Genomic DNA, 20925 nt, shown 5'->3' with positions numbered 1-20925 from the left:
ATTCGCTGTTGCTTGACCCATCATCTGTGTCATCCTCCGTCTGAGGCCTAACACATAGTCCCCCACTTGCTTGGCGGGACCAGGAGGGGTGGCTTCCAAACCTTCTCTGATCAAGGCGAGGGGCCCCCTCACGGGATGTCCAAAGAGTAACTCAAAGGGGCTGAAACCAACGCCTTCTTGTGGTACCTCTCTGTAAGCAAACAGCAGGCATGGCAGGAGGAGATCCCATTTCCTCCTTAGGGGCTCTTCAAAAGCACCTAGCATGCCCTTGAGAGTTTTATTAAATCTCTCAACCAGACCATTGGTCTGGGGGTGGTAAGAAGTGGAGAACTTGTAGGTTACCCCGCACTCTTTCCACATGGTTTTCATGTAACTAGACATGAAGTTGGATCCTCGGTCAGAGACAACCTCCTTGGGGAATCCAAAACGGGTGAAAATGCCCAGGAGAGCCCGGGCAACCACCTTGGCCGTAACAGTCCGAAGGGGTATAGCCTCAGGGTACCTGGTGGCATGATCTACCAAAACCAGGATGAACCGATGTCCACCTGACGTGGGAGGGTCAAGGGGACCGACAATGTCGATGCCCACCCTCTCAAACGGTGTGCCAACCACTGGCAAGGGTTGCAGTGGGGCAATGACACTGCCTCCAGTCTTGCCAGACAACTGAAAAGTTGGGCAGGTCCTGCAGTGGGACTCCACTTCTACTCCTATCCGAGGCCAGTAGAAATGGGCAGAGAGCCTCTGCTTAGTCTTCTTGGTACCAAGATGACCAGCCAAGGGCACCTCATGCGCCTGCAGTAGGAAGGGCCTGTAAACCCAGGGTACCACCAACCTCTTGAGGGCACCAGGTTCAGGCTTAGTGGGCTCACTAACAAGGAGCTCACCCTCCCAATAGATCCAGAAAGTCCTAGGCACTTCTCCTGGTGCCTGGGACAGGGCCTGTTTCCTCAGACCCTCGAGAGAGGGACACTCTCTCTGTCCTTTACAGACGTCTGCCCGGGAGGGTTCCCCTTCAGCTAACAAGCATTGAAGATCAGGATGATCCTCCGGGTTGAGAACCTCTCCCACAGGAGAGTCTGCTGGCTCTTCACCCACAGGAGTTGAGGCGGGGTTTACCACTGGACCCAGCCCGTCCGGAGCATGGATCCCAATGGGTGCTGTAGGAACAGCAGGAAGAGAAGGAGCTCCCTCCACAGAGGTGGCCTTCTTGCTCTTCCTTCGTCGTGCCTTAGGCCACGCCTTCGGCTTGGGTACCCGACTCACAGCCAGACCCGGTGTCACCTGTGATCTAGTGACCGCAGCAGCAGTCATGGGAAGACCATCCGCGATCAATCCCAACTCGACTAGATCGTTACCTAACAGAATGTTAGCAGGGACATTGTCCTGAACCAGGACGGGAAGCTTTGCTGTCTTGTCTCCAATTACGAGTGTGACTCGGGCTACAGGCGATAATTTGGGAGGTCCACCAGCTAACCTGGTGGTTCTCAGAGGAACATCTACATAGTCCTCTGGCTTGAGCAGGGTCCTGTCCACCACTGTCATGCTTGCCCCAGTTTCTCTCAAACCAGTAGAAGGCTGGCCATTCAGGAGGACACTTCTCAAAAATCTACGGGTGTTCTGTGGGATAGTCGCCAGTACTTCCGCGTACTGGTCCCAGGCCCCAAGGGACACTAAGGAAATCTCTACGGGAGCACCAAAGGTGATCCCTGTAGAGGAGGGGAGGACAGTGGCCTCCACCTCAGACATGGGGTAAGGGTAGGTCAGGCTGACAGCCTGTACTCCGAGTGCCTTACCTTTACACTTGGAGTCACCCGTTTTGTGATCCATAGCCCCACAGTCCCAACAAGTGCCGGGAGTGCGGGGTACGGTACTGGAACAACCGGGAGCCTGCTTTGCAGCAGGTGGACCACTACTCTTATTCCCACCCACAGATGTATTGGGTAGGCGTCTTGCCAAACTTGGCAATCAAAGCAGATTTCATACACTCTTACTGACCCCTTTCTTCCACACTCAGCTTCAGAATACAGTCATATCCAGTTTGAGGCACTCTGCTTAGCAAACACTTAGCCCAATCTCTTTTGTCAACATAATGAATTGCACAAGCCATTTCAAACGCTTCAATCCATCGGAGGATATCAGAACCCTCTGAAAACATACCAACCAAATCCTTCATAAATTTAGTTGCTGGGGACCTGACACTCTCACTGGGTTTCGCTGAAGTCTCCACTCAAGCTTTCTCTAGCTGGATTCTCTGACATTCAGTGTCCTTGTCTTTGAGTTCAAGATCCCTATTCTTGAGTTCAACTTGTTGAGCCAACTCCTCTTTCTTAAGTTCAGCATCTATTTCCAACTTGCGATATTCAAAGGCCAATTTCATCCTTAATAACTCAAGTTCCAAGGAATTGCTGGGGTTCGGAACAGAGGCAGCAGGAATGGCGGCATTCCCAGAAACAGATTCAGTAGAAACCCCAGGGGCAGAGTCCTCATTGGTTGCGTTCCCCCCCTCATCAAGAGTTTCACCATCGGTCTGGTAGTCCACCAGGGCAGCTATCAGCTCAGCCCTAGACTTATCCACAAAGTCTAACTCCCTGGCTTCACAAGCACTCTGGAGAGCCTCTAAGCTCTTCCGAGTCAATTTACCATTCGCAATAGACTCCATTGCTTGTAATGCAGTTATTTTGTACACACCCAAACCTTAATCTAATAAAGTGCAGATATTTTGGGTCGTCGAACGTCCGACGGTGAACAGGGTGGACTACGGCTGTGAAGTGGCAGCTTCGTTCCTAGCGGTGCTCGTCGACGACAGAGCGTTGGCGTCCCGCAAGGAAGAGGCGTGCGGGGCACCTCGGTGACGATAGTTCTGGACCGCAAAGAGATGATGAAGAACTGTGGCCCAGCAAGGACGTCCAGTTGTCAGCGTCTCTGTGGTCCTTAAGTGGCGGGAAACCCACCGGTGGATGCTCCTCGGCACGTCGACGGTCAGGCCTTCTCCAGTGGGAGACAAGCGGGTGACGATGCAGACAAGAGCGTCCGATGATCAATTGAAGTTCTTAGGCAAACGGGAGCACAGTGGCTCCGGTCGGCGACGGCGGTCGCCGACAGTGGCGGACAACAGTCCGAGTGCTTCTCCTTGGAGTTCCGCAGCAGTCCCCGTATCGGGTCGGCAGCCTGTCGAAGGTCTGTCTACCAGGGAGCGTTGGCAAAGATCAGCTGTGCACGATGGTCCCTCGTAGCTCGGGAAGAGGGCGCCTTACCAGGTCCTCTCTGTGTCAGTCCTTGGAGGCAGTGCAGCTTTCAGATTGTGAAGCAGAGCAACAGCAATTCTTCTCGTCCAGCAGGGCTTCAACGTCAAGCGTCAGTTAATCCAGTTACTCGTTGTAGTGGACTTCAGCTTCTGAACACGATTCCTAGCAGTGAGAGGTCCCCAGATATACCGTTGATCTCCCATTCATTCCGCTGGGTCACACTCAAGCATCCAATCACGACTACGGGCATTCATGCAGGCAGGCAGCCAATCAGGCACAAGAGGTATTCAGGCCATTTACTTCTCTCCAGACACTCACAACAAGTTATGTGTATTGGGACAAGTACCGAGCCATTCAACACTCCAAGCTGCATTCATACCGGTTTCGGGCAGGGGTGTCTCATTCATTGTGTCAACCACTAGATACTAGACACCCACAACACAGAATGCATATTCGTCACACACTCTATTCACCCAGGTCCCACCCACAGGAGGTACCCACAACATACATCACCGGGAAGGCTCCAGCTAGTCTGGCCGGGCCTTCACAACAACACCATATATGGCATTTCCACCCAACAGCCAGTCAGGGGGAAGGGACAGAGTCAGGGCTTCCCAGGACTTTGGGAAAAAAAGGTAATGGGTAATAGAAAGCAAGAGGCCACCGGGGCCATCTTGTTTTCCATCAGGAATCAACGGATCCCAATGGCAGGGCGAGGGTATCCCAAAATGGAGGATACTCCGCGCACCTGTCAAATTCAGCATGGAGCTGCCACCACCCCATACCCTGCTCTGCGGGCCACCCACAGGTGCCCAAAAACATACACTAGGGGCACAGGGTTGTACCCCCACCCATGGGTGCCATAAGGGTATCCCACGGGTCAGTTCACCAAACCAAAAGAAAGAGAGCTGCACCGCCAGGAGTCCCACATGAACTCCTGCGCGGAAAACACAACAGAACACACGATAAAAAGCAGTAAAGGACAAGGATACGGAGGCCCTGTCCCTACGATGCATTTCCAGCATCACAGGTATCACCCCCAAAAGTGAAAATCTTTGCTTTTGACAAGTCCAACGGTGGCAGTCCCGGGAGTGCCTTGTAGTGGTCGGTGGCAAGCACACAGAGGCCCCTGTGTCTATAAGTACCTGTGTGGGGACGCCTTGAATGTCTACAACACACGTAGGCTGCCTCCTTTTCCGTACTCCTGTCGCAAGATTCGAAATAAAGAAGACTTCCTCTTCCTCCTCCTCTTCTTCTGCGATGTTGAGTCTTTGAGTGTCTTGTTCTAATGTCGCAATGCTGCGTTGCCTCCTAAACCCGCCTCCGCTTGTCCTCGCCGGCCCTCGGTGAGTGGTCACCGGTGCTGCAGCGCGACACATCCTGGCATAGTGACCAGGACTGTTGCACCTACCGCAGACCCTTGATTTGGCGGGACAGTCATCAGAGTGAGGCAGATCATACCCACAATACTGGCAAATAGTCGCAGACCCATGCGCTGGAGCCGCCTCCTGGCGCTTCTGACCCCAGCAAGCTTTCGGCGAGGCTTGCCTCCCGACTGCAAACGCCTCTTCCGACTTGCCAGGGCGCACTGCTGCATCCATCTTCGCACCTCTCGTCTCGGCCAACTCATATACTCTGCCGCTATCTAATATTTGAGTTAGGGTCATGCCTGGCTCCCGCAGGATCTGTCTGCGTAGCTTGCTTGAACTGCAACTTTGGATCACCTGATTGCGGATCATGACCTCTTCATGGTCCCACCTGCATGTGGCAGCCATCTGCCGCAGTCGTGCGCAGAACTGGTCAAGGGATTCCTCCTCCCGCTGTTTCTCGCCGCAAAAGAGAAATCTGTCAAAATCCACATTAGATAACGGAATGAAATAGTTCTTAAGGGCCGTTTTAACAGCATAGTACGTCACCACTTGCAGGTTTAGAGACTCATAAATGCGAAGAACCTCCATCCCTGCTGAGTAAAGCAGTGTCGCTCTTTTTGTGTCATCGTTGGTCTCTCCGGTCGCTGTGAAGTACATGTCTAATTTTCTTATCCACAGTAACCATTTTGGGCCCAATTTCGAAGGTGGGCCTGAAGTGTCAAATTCCTGCATTGGCAGTAACGACCCATGTTCTCTGCGCACCACCACCTGCGCCGCAGGTGCTTCTCCATCGCTGTCCGCCATGTTCATAGCTCGCACAGGCACCTCAGAACGGGATTAGAGGGCGCAAACCTGACTTAGACAGATGTTGACACCTGGATTCATGAGCTGTGGTGATGTGGTGCAACAGTGATGATCCTCCCAGGCACCTGGCTGTCATTCAATACCTAGTTGACCATCCTGGCATCAAGACCCTCTGGTCGCAGGCTTCACTGTAGTCCTCCTGGCCTGGAGAACTACAGAAGTTCCAAAAATTGGGTTGTTAGTTATCCCTTAGCACGTGGGCAGCGCACGAGCGCCCTTGCAGGCCGCTACTGCCTTACGCGCTGAAAATAACATGGTTGCCATCGCTCGCGTCAGGATGCCCAATGAAGAAAATGCCGGTGGTTGAAACTCGCGCGTGTCAAACCGCTCCTTCTATTGGATCCCGCCTCGTTGCCAATGTGATGGGCGAGCCCGTGCCTTGGGCCGCCCTGTACTCGCACACACACTCACACAATCACTGAGACGGGAGACATGTGTCTGTGCTTTCCAGGGTCGCGGCATGGGAACTGCCGCACGGACCGTCTTTATTCACAATGCGCATGCGCGGCCCAAAACGAGGTTTGCGCATGCGTACTTTCACCATAAGACGTCACAGACAGGTTTCTCACTGTGAAGGCATGGGCTTAAACATAGGACATTGCACAGGGATAGAAAAATAAAATTCCAGAATATAAAGCACCAACTGCTGTGTACCCCTTGCATAGCTCTCAATCTTTTGTGTCCCCATGGGGTGAAACTGCCTGATTTTGTTTTAGCGTTGACAGCCCATTGACATGTATGGGCGTGCAGTGGGCTTGGCTGGAGAGTAACACTTTAAGTGCGTGCAAGTTGAGAGTTATGCCTACACGCCCGCCCCGGCCCGTGACACTCCAACGTATTTTGTGAAAGAGTGCAGCGCCTTCGCATTCTGATGATACGCGTGCGTGCGTGCGTGCGCGCTGCCCATGAACTTGCCCCGCTCTCTACTAGGAGCAGGCGTGTGTCGCTGGGCGGAGCAGCAATGGGGGCGGAAGTTGATGCAGGCCCCTCCCTTACGTGTCAGGCGCTCTCGCTCTCTGACAGCAGTGGCGCCAGTGGAGCCGGCTGGGACGGCAGAGAGCAGACATGGCGAGCCCCTGCATTGTGGTAGGAGATGCATGCGGCGGTGCTGATCGGGCTTTCATCCCTGGGAAGGGGGCGGGGGTTGGCTCACCAACACACCTAGGAACAGGAGCAGCAAGGCACGGCGAAGGCCGGTGTGTGGAAGAAGGCAGAGTCGATCGGCATGGGCAGCCCGCCTTGCCCCCAGTGTACGTGACCGGGCATGCGTGCGAGGGAGGCCTCTTTAGGGAGGTGGGGGGATCAAATAAAGGTTGTGAATACCCGCACATGGCATTGGAGGCATGGTGCTAGTGGCGCGCTCTTAATAAGTAGGACGTATCGTTCGTCATTAGTATGTCAACATATGCAATACTCTAATTTGCTTACAAATTGCCACGGTGTTGTGTATGTTACCAGGGACACGAATATATATCTCTGCAATGCGGGCAATTGAGATAACAATTTTTACTATATAATTTTTTTTTGTTTTTGTTTTTTTTCCCTCCGGTTCGGCAACCCTATTTTAAGTACAAAAATTCGGGCATAGGGGAGGTAACCGCAGCATCCGAGATATATATTTTGTTTTTTAACCTTTCCCATTTTTTTAGAAGGTTAAAAATGGGAGAAGATGGGGAAGGGAAAAAGCTAATTAGCATTTTTGTAATGTTCCCAAAAGGTTTTACGTTCCCTTGGTTTTATACTATGCCAAATAGCCACCCTAGTAGTTTAAAAGCGCCTGATCCTTGTGCTTTGCCCTGCCCAGGGTGCTTCAGACTAGACTGCTTGAGGAATAGTGAGGTAAAAGTGATTGAATTTTTAATAAAATAATCACTTGGTTTACTTTCTCTAAAGTGTGGTCTGGCGCTTTCTGGACGATTTGGGAAGAGCCTGACATTTTCTCCTTAAAGCTGCAACTCTAGCATTAAATGATGCGCTTCGGAATCGGTTCTCCATCCGATATGAAATGCATGTCATTGGTATGCTATATTATTTTACTGGGATTTATACCATGCACCACTGGCACGCTCATTCTCTCTGCTTTTGTGGAACTGAAAGAGAGGGGTGGCTGTATTGGTTTAGCGGGAAGAGTATGGAAATTCAAGATGGGTTTGCTGCTGTTTCGTTGTATGTAGACTAGAAGAAACCTGAGCTCTGGCCGCAGGTCTGTTTCCAGGTGATATGCACTGCGAGCATAGAGGCATGTGTGTCCAGAGGGTAGACTTAGTTGCCTGTTATTCTATGATGCATTGTCTGAGGCTGTAATATGTACGTTGATTTGTAGCAGTGTACAGTTCTGTTCCTGTGTGCGAGTGGCTTAGTTGGTATGCATATACTGTGCTTGAACGTACAGGTGGGGCGATGATTGGAGGGCCCACTGGACAACTTGGAGCCTTCATCTAGTGTCCATGGGTGACGTTTGGCAGCGTTGGCCTTTGTGTAATATACTTGTTATATATATATATATATATATATATATATATATATGGCCAAATTAGCAAGTGAATGTTCTTGACTCTGCTCAACTAGTATGTTTTTCATGTGCTTTTTGCATTTGCTAAGCAGCCAACCCAATACATTCTCTGGTTTCATGGAACTGCAACTGACCAGACTTTCACCATATCGCTAGATGGCATAGGTTTTGCTCTGGTCAAGAGTACTTTATGAAATAAACCCATCCGTGTATGTACTGAGGCATTTGCCAATTTCCAAAGCAAAGTCGGGCAACAAAGATGTAACTTTTCTTGAATTGGCAAAACATAACATTTCATGTAAATCCTGTCAATCGCGGGGCGTGGGGGGGGGTCAGTCTCAGTAGTCTCTTTAGTATAGTACGCTCTAATTTAAACATCTCTGGGATTTGCAAATACCCATGATTCAGCCCCATACAAAATATCTTAGCATAGTACAGCTGGATATATGCCCCAAGAACATATCCCGCGGCTTTGCGAGCAAGACAACCAATGGAGCCAGCTGTTATAGCCGTTTTTTAATTTCACTTGTTCCAAATGCTGGACTCCTCGTAATTTATTATTCAAATTGATACCCGTTGTATTCAGAAACTACTTCAGCTGCTACCCCGTCCATCGCCCAATTGGCTATTTTTGCAATTTTATGCATTGGGCTAAAAACCATAATTTTCGTTTTATTAATGTTTACAATTAATTATGGTTTGTATGTTTTCAAATTGTTCAAGGACGACTCCAAGCCTTCAGGAGTAAGACCAGGAGGATGAGATTGTCGGCATAACCCATCCATTGCAGTGGAGTGTTACCTAATTTTGGGGGAATAGAAAGTGGGTTAACAAAAGCATCTCTCAAGTCGGACACATACAAATTAAACAACATAGGCGCTAAGATTTAGCCTTGCTTAAGACCTTTTTGGGTTGATATCCAGTTAGTCGTCCTATCAAGTTGATCCAAGCGAACCTTCACCCTAATATTATCTGCAAGTGAATGATCATTTTTAATAAACCAAGGGGAATGTCCCAGTCACGCAGCTTACTCCATAATCTACTTCTGGCAACGGTGTCAAAAGCAGCACTGAAATCAGTAAAAGCCGCAAATACTTGTGTTTTGCGTATGATCCACGCCTGTACTATGATGGTAATCGGGGTCAAACTGTTGACAGTAGTGTTGGAGCCTGTGCGAAACCCAGTTTGGTTAAACAGGATGATGTGTGTCCCTACCATTCCTCGAGCCCAGCCAGGAGCACTCGAGCAAAGATCTTTGCTGGAGCATCTAACATTGCTAGAAGGCGGTAATTGCATGGATCAGCATAATTTCCTTTTTTTAAGACTGAGCTAATTATACTGTCCCACCAAGATGTGGGGATGGATTGAGTTACACTGATCCAGCAAAAAAGACAGTGCAAGGCATTTGTGCAAGCTAAACGATCTTAATGTACTGCAAATCCCATCCGGGCTGGGACCCCTGGAGGACTTACTGGCCTCTACAGAACTATAGATGTCATGGGTACTTTTAGAACATTTCCATTTATTGACCATTTCGGCCACAGTTGCGTTTTCCACTTCGCCCCCACTGAAAATCAGCTCCACGGGGATACCCTATTTGTCTCTGAGACACCATTGATGTCTAGTCTTTTTACTACATTTCCATTTACAATCTTCCACAACACAGTAGGGTTTTTAGTAAGAGACAAATACCAGTGCCGCCAGCGGGTGCTTTCCAACAAGAACTTATGTAATTTGAGCCACTTATAATACGTGATTTTTGGTGGCTTTTGCCTCGCGGGCATGTTGTGACTTATCGAAGTTCAAATTAGCCTAGGCTTGCAGTTCTCTTCATAAGGCACTTTTTTTCTCTTTGATATCCTTAATAAATTTGTCGGTGAGGTTTGTTGAAACCCATCCCCGCCCTGCGATGGAAGTTGGGCATTACTAAGGAAAATGTTTTGAACTTCTCCATATAGGTTTCAAAAAAGAGTAATGGCTGTAAGCGCACCTTGGTTAGTAGGTTTTGCTTCTATGAATGAGCTGGCCCTCGAATAAGCATCAAGTGTTTCAAGAGCTATAGTTTACGCCTGCCCAATTCCTGTTGCTCCAGGAAATCCGATTCAACAGTGCTTTAATGTTCAAACACCCAGTAGAGAGAGTACTAAGGAGCTCAAACAAACAACCAAGGGGTTGTGATCTCTTTCGTGACGGTGGCAAACTCACATCTCTCTAATTGAGGAAAAAATATTGGCAACAAAAATGTAGTCTACTATGCTACTACTATTGTTCACAATTCGTGTACATTTTGGTGGAGTATCAGAGGGCTAGGCACCACTTACCATATAAAAGCCAGCTGAATACAACAAGCTGGCACTGCGATTTCCCCGCTGACGGGCCGTATCTAAATTGACGCACTGCATTGGAGATGGGAGTAGGTCTTAATTCCGCTGCCCTGTGGGGGAGATCTTGTGGAATCTTTGTTAAAATTCCCACAAATAAGAACAGAGGTACCTTCTTCGAGGTTATTAATGATTACCACTATTTCCTTAATTATCGCAGCATTGTATCTCTTGTAGGCGGGGTCGTATATGTTAATAAGGATGTCTTTTCTGTACTTATGAGCAAGTTCCTGTGGGAGAATTATTCTACCAATAAGAACGTACTCTGATGCACAGGGGACTTCGACCAGATCCAATGGTTTCTTGGTGCCGAGTGCTAATCCTCCCTTTGGGCGGCCCCTGGGCCCTTGATTGGCTAAGTGGGTAATCATGTTCCACCCATCGATAACAAATGGTTTTGTGAGCCAAGCCTCCTGGAGTGCAATCACATTGAATCTGTCAATGTGTTCCAACAAGCCATCCCGTTCAAAGAAGTGACAATGACCACGTGTTCCAACTTAAAAAAATAAATAATAAATAAAAAAATAAAAAAAGAGCTGTAATCGCAGCTAGGATCGTGATAACCCATGCTGCTCCACCATATTGGCTAACCATGCCCAGTGAAACGTATCACCCTTGGCCCCATTTTCAGGCAAGAGACTGCCTAAATTAATACAATCACCTATCTTGGGTTCTTCCATTGTATTGGCTGATGCAATATTTTGCGAGAGTTTAATCCCCCATTAGAACCTCCACCAGATTAACTGAATGTACATCCCTGAGTAACATCCACCTCATTGAGTGTAGGTTCATATCATCTGTGGCAAGAGGAACAATGATCCATTATATATGCAAGTCTACCATCAGCATAAAATAATACTATGGATGTAGCGTAATCACATTTTCACAAATATCCACAATGCCGATGTCATAACTACTAATAAAGCTGAGGGGAATGACAGTGTGTAGGAGAAGCTCCATTAGCCCTGATCGATTTAGAAAATATCTTTTGCCATCACAAAAGATGCTTTGGATTTGTAGGGCCTTGGATTTGGCACCGTGTCAATAAACTGAAGCAGCTAAAACAGCTGATAACCACTAAGTCCACCCAGCAACGCATTCTTTGTGATTTTATGTAGGCACAATCTTTGTAGCACTTTATAGTTTACCAGATTGAAGGAAGAAACTGTGGGTGCTCACTCCAAGAGGAATTCGGACAGTATGCCATTCCCTGTCGCTCCCGTCCATGACAGACCATACAAGACCACTTGCATCAACTTGTGCGCGCCGCGTTGCAATAGCGAAAGTAGGCACTGCAAGACAGCGCACAAATAAGCTCCGCCTCTTAGCAAGAAAGTGGTGGAAAGGCTTCAAAGACCACACCAGACCACTTGTGTCCACTTGCTCCCTGCACTTGTCATAAGTGGATTGTTATATCTGGCAGCACACAGGATTCAGAGACTTGACCGGTCCTGAATATAAGAGTGGGAACATTGGGCAGAGCAGAAGACATAAGTCACATTCAGCAGTGGCTACCAAGTAGAAAGTGGGCGAACATAGTTTGAATAGTGATTTGGGAGAGCAGAATAGTGATTTCTGAGAGCAGAGGTTTGTGGGATCCCTGTAAACAAATGCACATGGTTCAAGGTCTGATATCTAGGAGCCTCTAATGTGCATTATATTATGTGCAGAGGAGCAAAAACAAAGATGGCCCTAAATGCACTGCGCACCAGTGGGTGAAATAACAGTGGAACACAGGAGAGCAGAAGTTAATGGGTAAACTTAAAGTGGGACACATGGGAGCAAAATTGCAGAAGGAGACATGAGATTCCAGTGGGCAGAATTCTAGTAGTATACCTGGGAGCAGTATAGTATAAGCTAGAATAGTGAACTGTTTAGCAAGGGGTGCAGACAATCAAGCCACATGCAGCAAGGAATCACAAAGCTTTGAAAGTTGTAGCAAAGCATGAAAAGTCCCAACAAGTCAAAACAGCCTAGTGTCCACCCTGCATTCCCACTACTAGTCCTTGCATCAGGTTCACATTAAGATTACCTTCTTTACCTCTGTTTCTGATATATTGTGCAGTGTGTGCAAAATGATCTAGGAATGTGCAGACAAGGAGAGACTCCAATCATTGCCATAAGACGAGTGCTTAGGGTCATGGGAGGCATGAACGTTTGGTTTAAAGAAAATGCTGCCTGAAATATGAAAACCCCAGGTGCTCACTTCACCTTCCTTAGTTTGTTGGCTGCTAGGCTGTCTGAACCTCCCTCAAACTTGCTCAGTGGGCCCCATTGGGACATTTGCCTATTGCCAGCAATGTCATGTTATTGGGGCAGTGGTCAGAATCTCTATTCCCACAGTGGGCACTGGGCAAAAAAGGAATCCCCAAGCATACCCCGTCCCACCTAGTTTTGAGTCTTCTCATAACCTTAGGTTCAGAGTAATGCTGCTAACCTGCAGGGGTCTCTGCATGGGGAGGTTGATGAAATGCAGACGCGGAAAGATACAAATTTGAATGTAGACTCCTCAAAGTGCCCCACAAAGTAGAGTGCATCATTCCTTGACCTAAAGGGGTGCAGCGGCTGCAGGAAGGTGAAGAGAAGCATGGCGAGATTGAAAGAAAGGAGGTTGCAGGGTTACTGTACATTGCGTTCTTGTATTTGAACTATCAGTGGCACCCTACAAAAAATCATGCATTTCTCATTCCCAAGATGCCCGCAATGCTGTAAACACAGCGACCACCGAGCTCCTGATCCCGAGGCCCTGCAGACATGCACCTTGCCCGTGTAGCCCTCCCCAGGCGGCAGATATAGAAGGCGGGAGCCCCCGAAGCGACACGGGAGCAGGGTCCGACAGCCTTCGCCCACGATAAAGACGTTAGGCGCCACTGGTCCTGTGAGCCGGGCCGGTCTTACCTGCTAGTTGCGCAGGAAGCAAATTCCTGCAGCAGTTAACCAATGGCGGAGGAGGAGGGGTTGTGCCGCCAGGGAAATGCATCGGATTGTGCCTTGAGGATCTGAGGCGTGGCGCGACCCGGGCCCCCCATGGCTTCCCTCCTCTGCTTTGTCGGATTCCAGTGCTTGGACAGTGGAGGGGACTGGAGGCGCGCCCTGACTCGGTCGGCGCGGGATTGAAGCAGCATTTGCCCAGGTCCCGGCTCTGCCCACACTTTCAGCTGGGAGAGAGAGGGCAGTGGGGAATGGGGCTGGGCGCCTCTCAGCACTGTGTACACCAGCGGCGGGGGGTGAGAAGCAGCCGGCACTGGAGAGAGCCACTGGGGGTGTCTCGGCCCCATTGGGGAAGCGGCTCGCCTTTCCGCTCACGCTCACTCGGGAGTCATCTGCAGGCCGTGATCCCGGAACTGACTTGGGGAGGCCTCCTGAGCAGGGGGGGGCTGCGACACGCGTATCTGGGCTGGGCCCCAGTGGAGAAGTAGAGGACATTGCGCCCCGCAAATGTGGTAAGGGGCGAACGAACATCAACAATGCCCCCCCCCACCCCACACATTGTGGGGGGAGGGTGGCGCCCTGCGCCCATGGCTCATTCACCAGCATCTCCTCCAACTGCCCTGCTTTGGATATTGCTACCTCCTTCTGACTGTCTTCCCTTGGGGCAGGATCTCCTGGGAGCCCTGCGAACTGAGCCATAGGGAGCAATTTGGAGGGGGAGGAAGGAGGCACTTGGGAGGAACTGCGACCCCACCCCCCCCGTCCCTGGGACTCCCACTATTACCCAATTACCCAGGGGCGCTCGGGCTCTGAATATGAGACTCTTAAGTGCCCCCATCTTTGGTCATCATAGGGTGCCACACATCATCTTGGCCCCATGGCACTCAGAACGGGCTCCCACCGCCCTGGGGCCCGCCTTTGGCGACTCCTGCAGGCTCTGGGAGGCCTCACCTACAGCGGCTGGCTTGGACTCATCCGGGAGAGGGTGGTGGCGCTTCGAGTATTGCCCTGACCACTAGCACCCACAAGGGGATTCCCGCATCAGCGCCTATCCAGAGTCAACCAGTGCGGCGGGCGGTGGTGGAGATCCCTCCTCTGCCAGAGGACTGGTGAGGTGCCCCCTCGGGGGGGTGGGGGGATGGACCATGGGCCGGTCTGGGTGAGCTTGGAGGTGCGGACGCTGAGCTCAGCTCCCGGAGTCGCCGGTACCATGTCAAAGAATAAAGCCAAGGATACGCAACCCCATCAAAGACCCCCGAGGAGAATACATTGACCAAGATTTTGGCCAAGGACACGGAGGACACCCGGACAATATCCCCTAACTGGAGCTCCAGGTAGAAGATCTAGAAAACGGGTCTAGGCGCTCGAACATTCGGATTAAGGCGCTCCCAGAGGACACCCAGGACCAGGATCTTCCCCAGACAGTCAATAGCATTTTCGCGGACCTCCTGAAAGCGACTGGGACGGAAGACATTGTCTTCGATAGGATACATAGAGTAGGTCCCAAGCGAACAGAGATGTCCTAGTGGCCCTGCACAGCTACTCTGTGAAGGAGCGGATCTTCTCGGCAGCACGGAAGGCAGGCAAGCTCACCTACAATGGGGCGGAGATAGCCCTGTACCAGGATCTGGCGCAAGCTACATTAAACAAGCGACGAATAATGGGATCGGTACTTTCCCACTTGCGAGCCCAAGGCATTCGCTACAGATGGCTCCATCCCTTTGCTCTGGCTTTTGAATGGAAAGGGAGACCTCAGAAAATCACTACCTGTGAGCAGGGTCTTGCCCTGCTGGGGGTGGAAGAGGACGCGGCGCCATCATCTACTCCGCCTCCTCCCCAGAGACCCGCCAGTAGAGAGTGGGAATGGTCCACGGCCCGGTCCAAGAAGTCAAGGAAAAACGACAACCAGACGCTCCCGAGGGGCCCATCGTCAAAGAATGGACAGTAACTGCAGAGGTGACTAACTCTTAATGGAGTGCAAGGTTCTGTACAGGACCTGGCTGACGGTTCAGGAAGAGGATGCCTGGGGAGGGCGTAGAAGAAGTAGCTTAATGTGATGGCAAGGTCAAGTTTATCAGCAACACCCACAAAGGGCTGAAGGGAGAGGGGCTCACATCTTGGAAAGGGACTGGGAGGTCCTGCGTTGGAACAGTTGGGGGGGCATTCGATGGGGCGACACTTGAGACTTTGATTCGAGATGGGCTGACGCAAGTCATCCCACACTGCCAGGGGGAGGAGGGTGTCAGGAGAGCCAGTGTCCTGGGCCGGAAGTAAGGGTCCTACAGCGCAATCAGAAAGGGAGAGCCCTGGAGAGGAGGGCGGTATTCTAAGCAGGGTGACCTGGGACCCCGGTCACTCCCACTTGAATTGCTATGCCTAGCCAACGCATATTGAGGATCTTCTCCTTTAATGTAAACAGCCTCAATTCACTGGTCAAACGCAAGAAACTAGATTGCTATAGTAGGCGCGAACGGCCAGACATTATTACGCTCCAAGAGACCCACATCCGCACAGCGGACCGGGGAAGGGTGAAGATTTGGGGGTACTCTAGGTCACTGCAAGCGAATATATCTGAAAAGAAAGCAGGGGTCCTACTGGCCCTTAGAGACGGGCTGGATCTACATATCGCTGGGGAGGTAACAGACAACCAAGGGAGGTTTTTGGCGGTATCACTGGTGGGTAATGAGCATCCCCTCACGGTGGCAACGATATACGCCCGAATACAGCGCAAGACGGGTTCCTCCATTGCTCTTTGGGAAGGTTTGATCCCCTATTATTCTCGCGGGCGATTTCAATATCGCTTGGGACCCAGCGAAAGACCGGGGGGGGGGGGGTGTTCACACAGGCTGGGCCATCCCGCGACCTGAAGGAGGGAATCGCTAATCTGGCCCTGGTTGATGTGTGGAGACAGATAAGGGGCGAAGTAGGGGGCTATACCTGCTATTCGCATGCCCATCGGTCCCAGTCAAAAATAGATTACATTTGGCTGTTAGCCAACTTGTTGGGGAGGGCCTTGGATATCTCTATGGGTATCACAACATTGTCTGACCACGCCCCCTTGACTTTATCTCTGAATTCGAAGGGCAGACCCTTGGAGTTGTGGAAATGGCGCTACCTGGTTTCCCTCTTTAAAGATCAATTATTGACCCGAGAGGTGGAGGAGGAAATAGAGTGCTTCTTTGCCAAGAACTCTGCGGGGCACACCTCGCTCCTGGTGCGATGGGACGCCTTCAAGGCGACCCTGAGAGGGGCAATTATAGCGATTAAGGCAAGAAGAGAAAGGGAGTTGAGAATAGAGGCGGATCGCCTACAAGAGGCACTCGGGGGCATAACCGCCAAAATGGGACGAAAGCAGACCCAGGCCACCAAGACGGAGTATAAAACAGTGCGTGCCAGCTAGACTTGATCCAGACTCGAGCTGCAGAACTAAGTCTGTTACATCTCAGGCGTACATTTTATATTAAAGCTAATTAAGCCTCCGGCTACTTGCGAGAATGCTTATAAAGGATCAGAAAGACAAGACAATACTTAACATTAAGGTTGGGGGAGGGGCCACCAGCACCAAAAGCGAGGACATTTTGAGGGAGTTTATCCGATTCTACTTAGCCCTGTATACCTCTGACACCTCTGCACAGGCTTCCCGATTAAATTACTTAGTTACTTTACCCTGCATAACGCAAGAAGAGAGGGAAAATCTGGAAAGGGTCATCACAGAAGACGAGGTCAGGGATGCAATCGGAGCTCTTCCTAATCTTAAATCGCCGGGTCCGGACGGCTATGTGGCAAAATTCGATAAATTGCATAGGGAAACCCTTGCCCCCATCTTAACTACGCTCTTTAATCAAATAGGACGGGACAGCGAAATCACGAGAACTATGGAAGAGGCAAAAGTGGTCCTTATCCACAAAAAGAGCAAGGATCCAACGGAATGCACCTCCTATCGTCCCATAGCATTAATCAATGTAGACTCTTAAAATACTGGCTAAGAGGTTGGACCACCTTGTCCCTAACTTGGTCCATCCAGATCAATCGGGATTCGTCAGAGGCAGGCAGACCAGTGATAATGTCAGGAGGCTGGCCGACTTAATAGAGAAGGCCCACAAGCGAGGAATTCCCGCTCTCCTGATGGCAATTGATGCAGAGAGAAGGCATTTGATCGGGTGGAGTGGGGATTCCTCTTTGCAACAATGCACAAGATGGGGTTTGGCCCAGAATTTATGGATAGGATTAGGGCCAATTACAGAAACCCAACCCTTAGGCTGGCGGTCAATGGTCAACTGTCTGACCCGGTGTATGTCGAGCGAGGTACCAAACAGGGTACTCCACTGCAGGGGTGTCCACTTTCCCCGATATTGTATGCTCTTCATTTGGAACCGTTCCTCGAAGCGGTACAATTCAACCGGAACATAACAGGACACCCTTTCGCAGAGGAAGAGCACAAGATCGTGGCCTTTGCTGACGATGTGATACTATCCCTGACCAGACCGAATACGGCCATACCTGCAGTAGAAGCTGAGATAGCCCGGTTGGGTAGTGTGGCGGGTCTGAAAATAAATCCTTCCAAAACTGAAATTCTCAATCTACGGTTCCGACGCCAATGGTTCTCTCTCTGAAGGCCACCTCTCCCTATAGATGGTAAGATCACTCCATCACCTATCATGGAATAAAATTGACGCAAGGGTGGAACAGTTGTACCTGGTGAACTACCCACCCCTGCTGGCGAAACTAAAGAGCAAGATGATAGACTGGGGCCCCCCAGCGGTTTCCTGGCTGGGACGCATCAACACTCTAAAAATGACGGTACTCCCCAAGCTCTTGTACTGCTTCGTGGCTCTGCCGGTGAGCGTTCCCCCGGCTTTCTTCAGGTCACTGAACAAGATCACTAGCAGGTTTGTGTGCGCTAATAAACACCCTAGGATAGCGGCTAAGGTGATGAGAACTCCTATGGAGCGCGGAGGTATGGGACTACCCAATTTCAGGGTGTACCATAGGGCGGCCCAGCTGATGGTGCTCCGAGACTGGCAAAAAGATGACCGGGGGAAAGTGTGGAGGCCCATGGACGGGGCGGTACTTGGGGAGGACCTCGAAAGGGGTTTTGTGTAAGCCGAAACCGGACAGGCTGATCCGCATGTACTGTAGCACAATCTTTACGTAAAGCAAGCTGCAATCCGACAGCTGACCCCCTTCGAAAAGCATCTCACTAGGGAGTCGGGGGACAAGCATCTGATCACAGCCATATATAGGCATATGAAGGCAGGAGAGGATCCTCCTCTGCGTTCCTACATGAAGAAGTGGGAATTGGCTACGGGGGCCGCAATGGAGTGTGACGACTGGTGTTGGCTATGGAAGCAGATACCAAAGTTAACTAGATCCCTTCAAATAAGGGAGACGTGGCTGAAGCTGCTTACCCAGTGGCACTTGGTTCCCTCCAAACTCCACAGGATGTATCCCTGGACCTTCCCCGCCCCCCACCCTCCTGTGCTGGAGGGAATGTGGCGCAGAAGGCACGTGGGAGTGTCCTAAAATCGAGGGCTATTGGGCTGGTATTGGGGTCGCGGTCAACCAAGTTCTGGGTCTTGACTTACGGGGCAACAATAAAGGTCTTGCAGTGCTGGACCTGGGAGGGTCTCTGTCGGCAATCGAGAATAAGGCGGGCTGCAAACTTTATGCAATGATGATGGCAGCAGCAATGGCACTGGCTCACAGATGGAAATCTAAGGACCCGCCACAGTACTATGAATGGGTGTCAAAGATATGGAACTTATTGGCACTTGAGTGGCTCACGTACTCAATTTCGAGGGGAGCATCTAAGATTCATGTCGGACTGGGCTTCCTTATTGGCGTATCTGGTCGATGGGATGAGGCAGCGTTGGTGCCCCCGGAATATGAGACTCTTGGGCATAACAGGCGCGCCCGGTGACAAAGACTCTTAAAGGGGACTACACATTTCGATCGCTCTATCCTTTGAGTCCATGAGGGGGGAGGTGGGTGGGAGCTGACCAACTACGAAGCTTTGCAGCACTGGACTATTCTCGAACTCTGGGCTGGGTGGGGGGCTTGGGGTGGGAGTTGGGGTTCTGTTTTTCCTCGTTTGTTTTGAATATTGAAATGCCAATAAAAATCAATTTGAAAAAAAAAATCATGCATTCTCAAGCAGGTATGCAGTATTGCTATAATTTCAGGGGGCTGGCCTTCCAGATATGGGATGGCGCTGTCTTGCGTTCTCTGAACCATGTGCCAACTGTCCCTACAGGGAGAGTTGTGGGGTCGATATGGAGACACTTCACTTATCAAGTGCTTTTTGCAACACAAACTGGAGGAAGTAGCTACCTTTCTGGCATGTGGTGATCTCTTTATTGACATGTAGAACCATTTTGGGAATGTGTACACATTTGGTATGACTTCTAGCATCGGTGTCTAAAAGAAATGTTTGCATATTTATGACGGTAGTTCGAAATGCTATGAAATAACATATTTCTTTGGACACTCGGCACGCTTTGATTGCTAAATATTTTCAAATGATCAAAAAAATGCCTTAAATTGTGATTGTTTCTAGGAAATTTGTAGATTGGCACATGCAGAACATGCCACTAGCATTAGCAAGTGTTTGGCGAATAAGAAATGGTTTGCTTGTGTGCATGTAGAGAATTGACGTGGTGAATAACTTTATATGCTTGATTTAGTGACATTTTTACCTTTGCATAAAAAGTGACGTTTTGAGATTTGGTCCTTCGGTTTGAATTATGGACTGACTCCCCATGTAAGCAAACACCATTTATGCTCCCTTCCTACACATGTTCGTATAAGAGTATAGTTTCTGACTTGTTAGCAGTAAATTATATTTTTAGGACTGTTCCTCTTGTAGCTCAAACTAGCTAATGTTGGACTTATTTGTATCACACGTTTAAGGTGTCATTAACTGGTATGGGGGGCTGTTGCTGCCGGTTACGAGCAGCGCTTGACATATGTTGGGTTACTGGAATGTATACTATGTACCACTGCCATTTGCACGGTCTCAGAGCCTACTAGAAAATCGAAAAGTGGATGGGCATTTTAAGTTGGCGGGGAGAGTAAATGTCCTTGTTGGTGTGTTGATATGTCAGACCATAAGTGCCCTGAGCACTCTGTACAGCTATATTTTAGGTGCTCTGTATCAAGAGAATAGAGGGATTTGAGTCTAGAGGGGAGCCCAGTGTGCTTGTAGTGATGGGATTCGTTGATTGTGACTGCGATATGTAAGTTTATTATATAATGATAATAATATAGGTGTATCATTCCATTCTGTTTGACGCCTGTTAGGAGGGTTTTTCAATTGCTGTGGGTGGGTGGGTTAGTTGGTATGTTAATAGTGTGTTGCATTGTAGAGGTAGCAGAAAATATTTGTTCTAGGGATAATTGGCGGGCCAATGTGCAACCTGTAGTCTTCATCCTCTGTGGACATGCTGTGTGGCCATGGTGACGTCTTGGTAGTGGTATCCTTCCAGCAAGTACTTGTGAGTTATCATGGAGCACCCTGGAATTTACTGGTATCTCTTGAATTGGAAAGTGGCGGCTACTGGACCTAGAGGGGAGTGGGGTAACACATGGAGGGAGTGGAAGACCTAGGAGGCATGCAGCTTTGG

General features: G+C 49.9%; 1 protein-coding gene across 1 annotated transcript in view; it reads left to right on the top strand.

Moving 5' to 3' along the window:
* The first annotated feature begins 6413 nt into the window (after positions 1-6413).
* HPRT1 (hypoxanthine phosphoribosyltransferase 1) overlaps positions 6414-20925 on the top strand; it is a 574116-nt gene continuing 559604 nt past the window's right edge. The window contains exon 1 of the mRNA XM_069612824.1: positions 6414-6565. Within this exon, the coding sequence (XP_069468925.1) occupies positions 6545-6565 (21 nt within the window). The 5' untranslated portion in view covers positions 6414-6544. The remainder of the gene's footprint in view (positions 6566-20925) is intronic.

This window comes from Ambystoma mexicanum, chromosome 5p (assembly GCF_040938575.1).
Source record: "Ambystoma mexicanum isolate Mex_15411 chromosome 5p, UKY_AmexF1_1, whole genome shotgun sequence".
NCBI classification, from domain to species: Eukaryota; Metazoa; Chordata; class Amphibia; order Caudata; family Ambystomatidae; genus Ambystoma; species Ambystoma mexicanum.
Note: the sequence above shows the minus strand (reverse complement) of the source record. Positions and strands in the feature narration are given on the sequence as shown.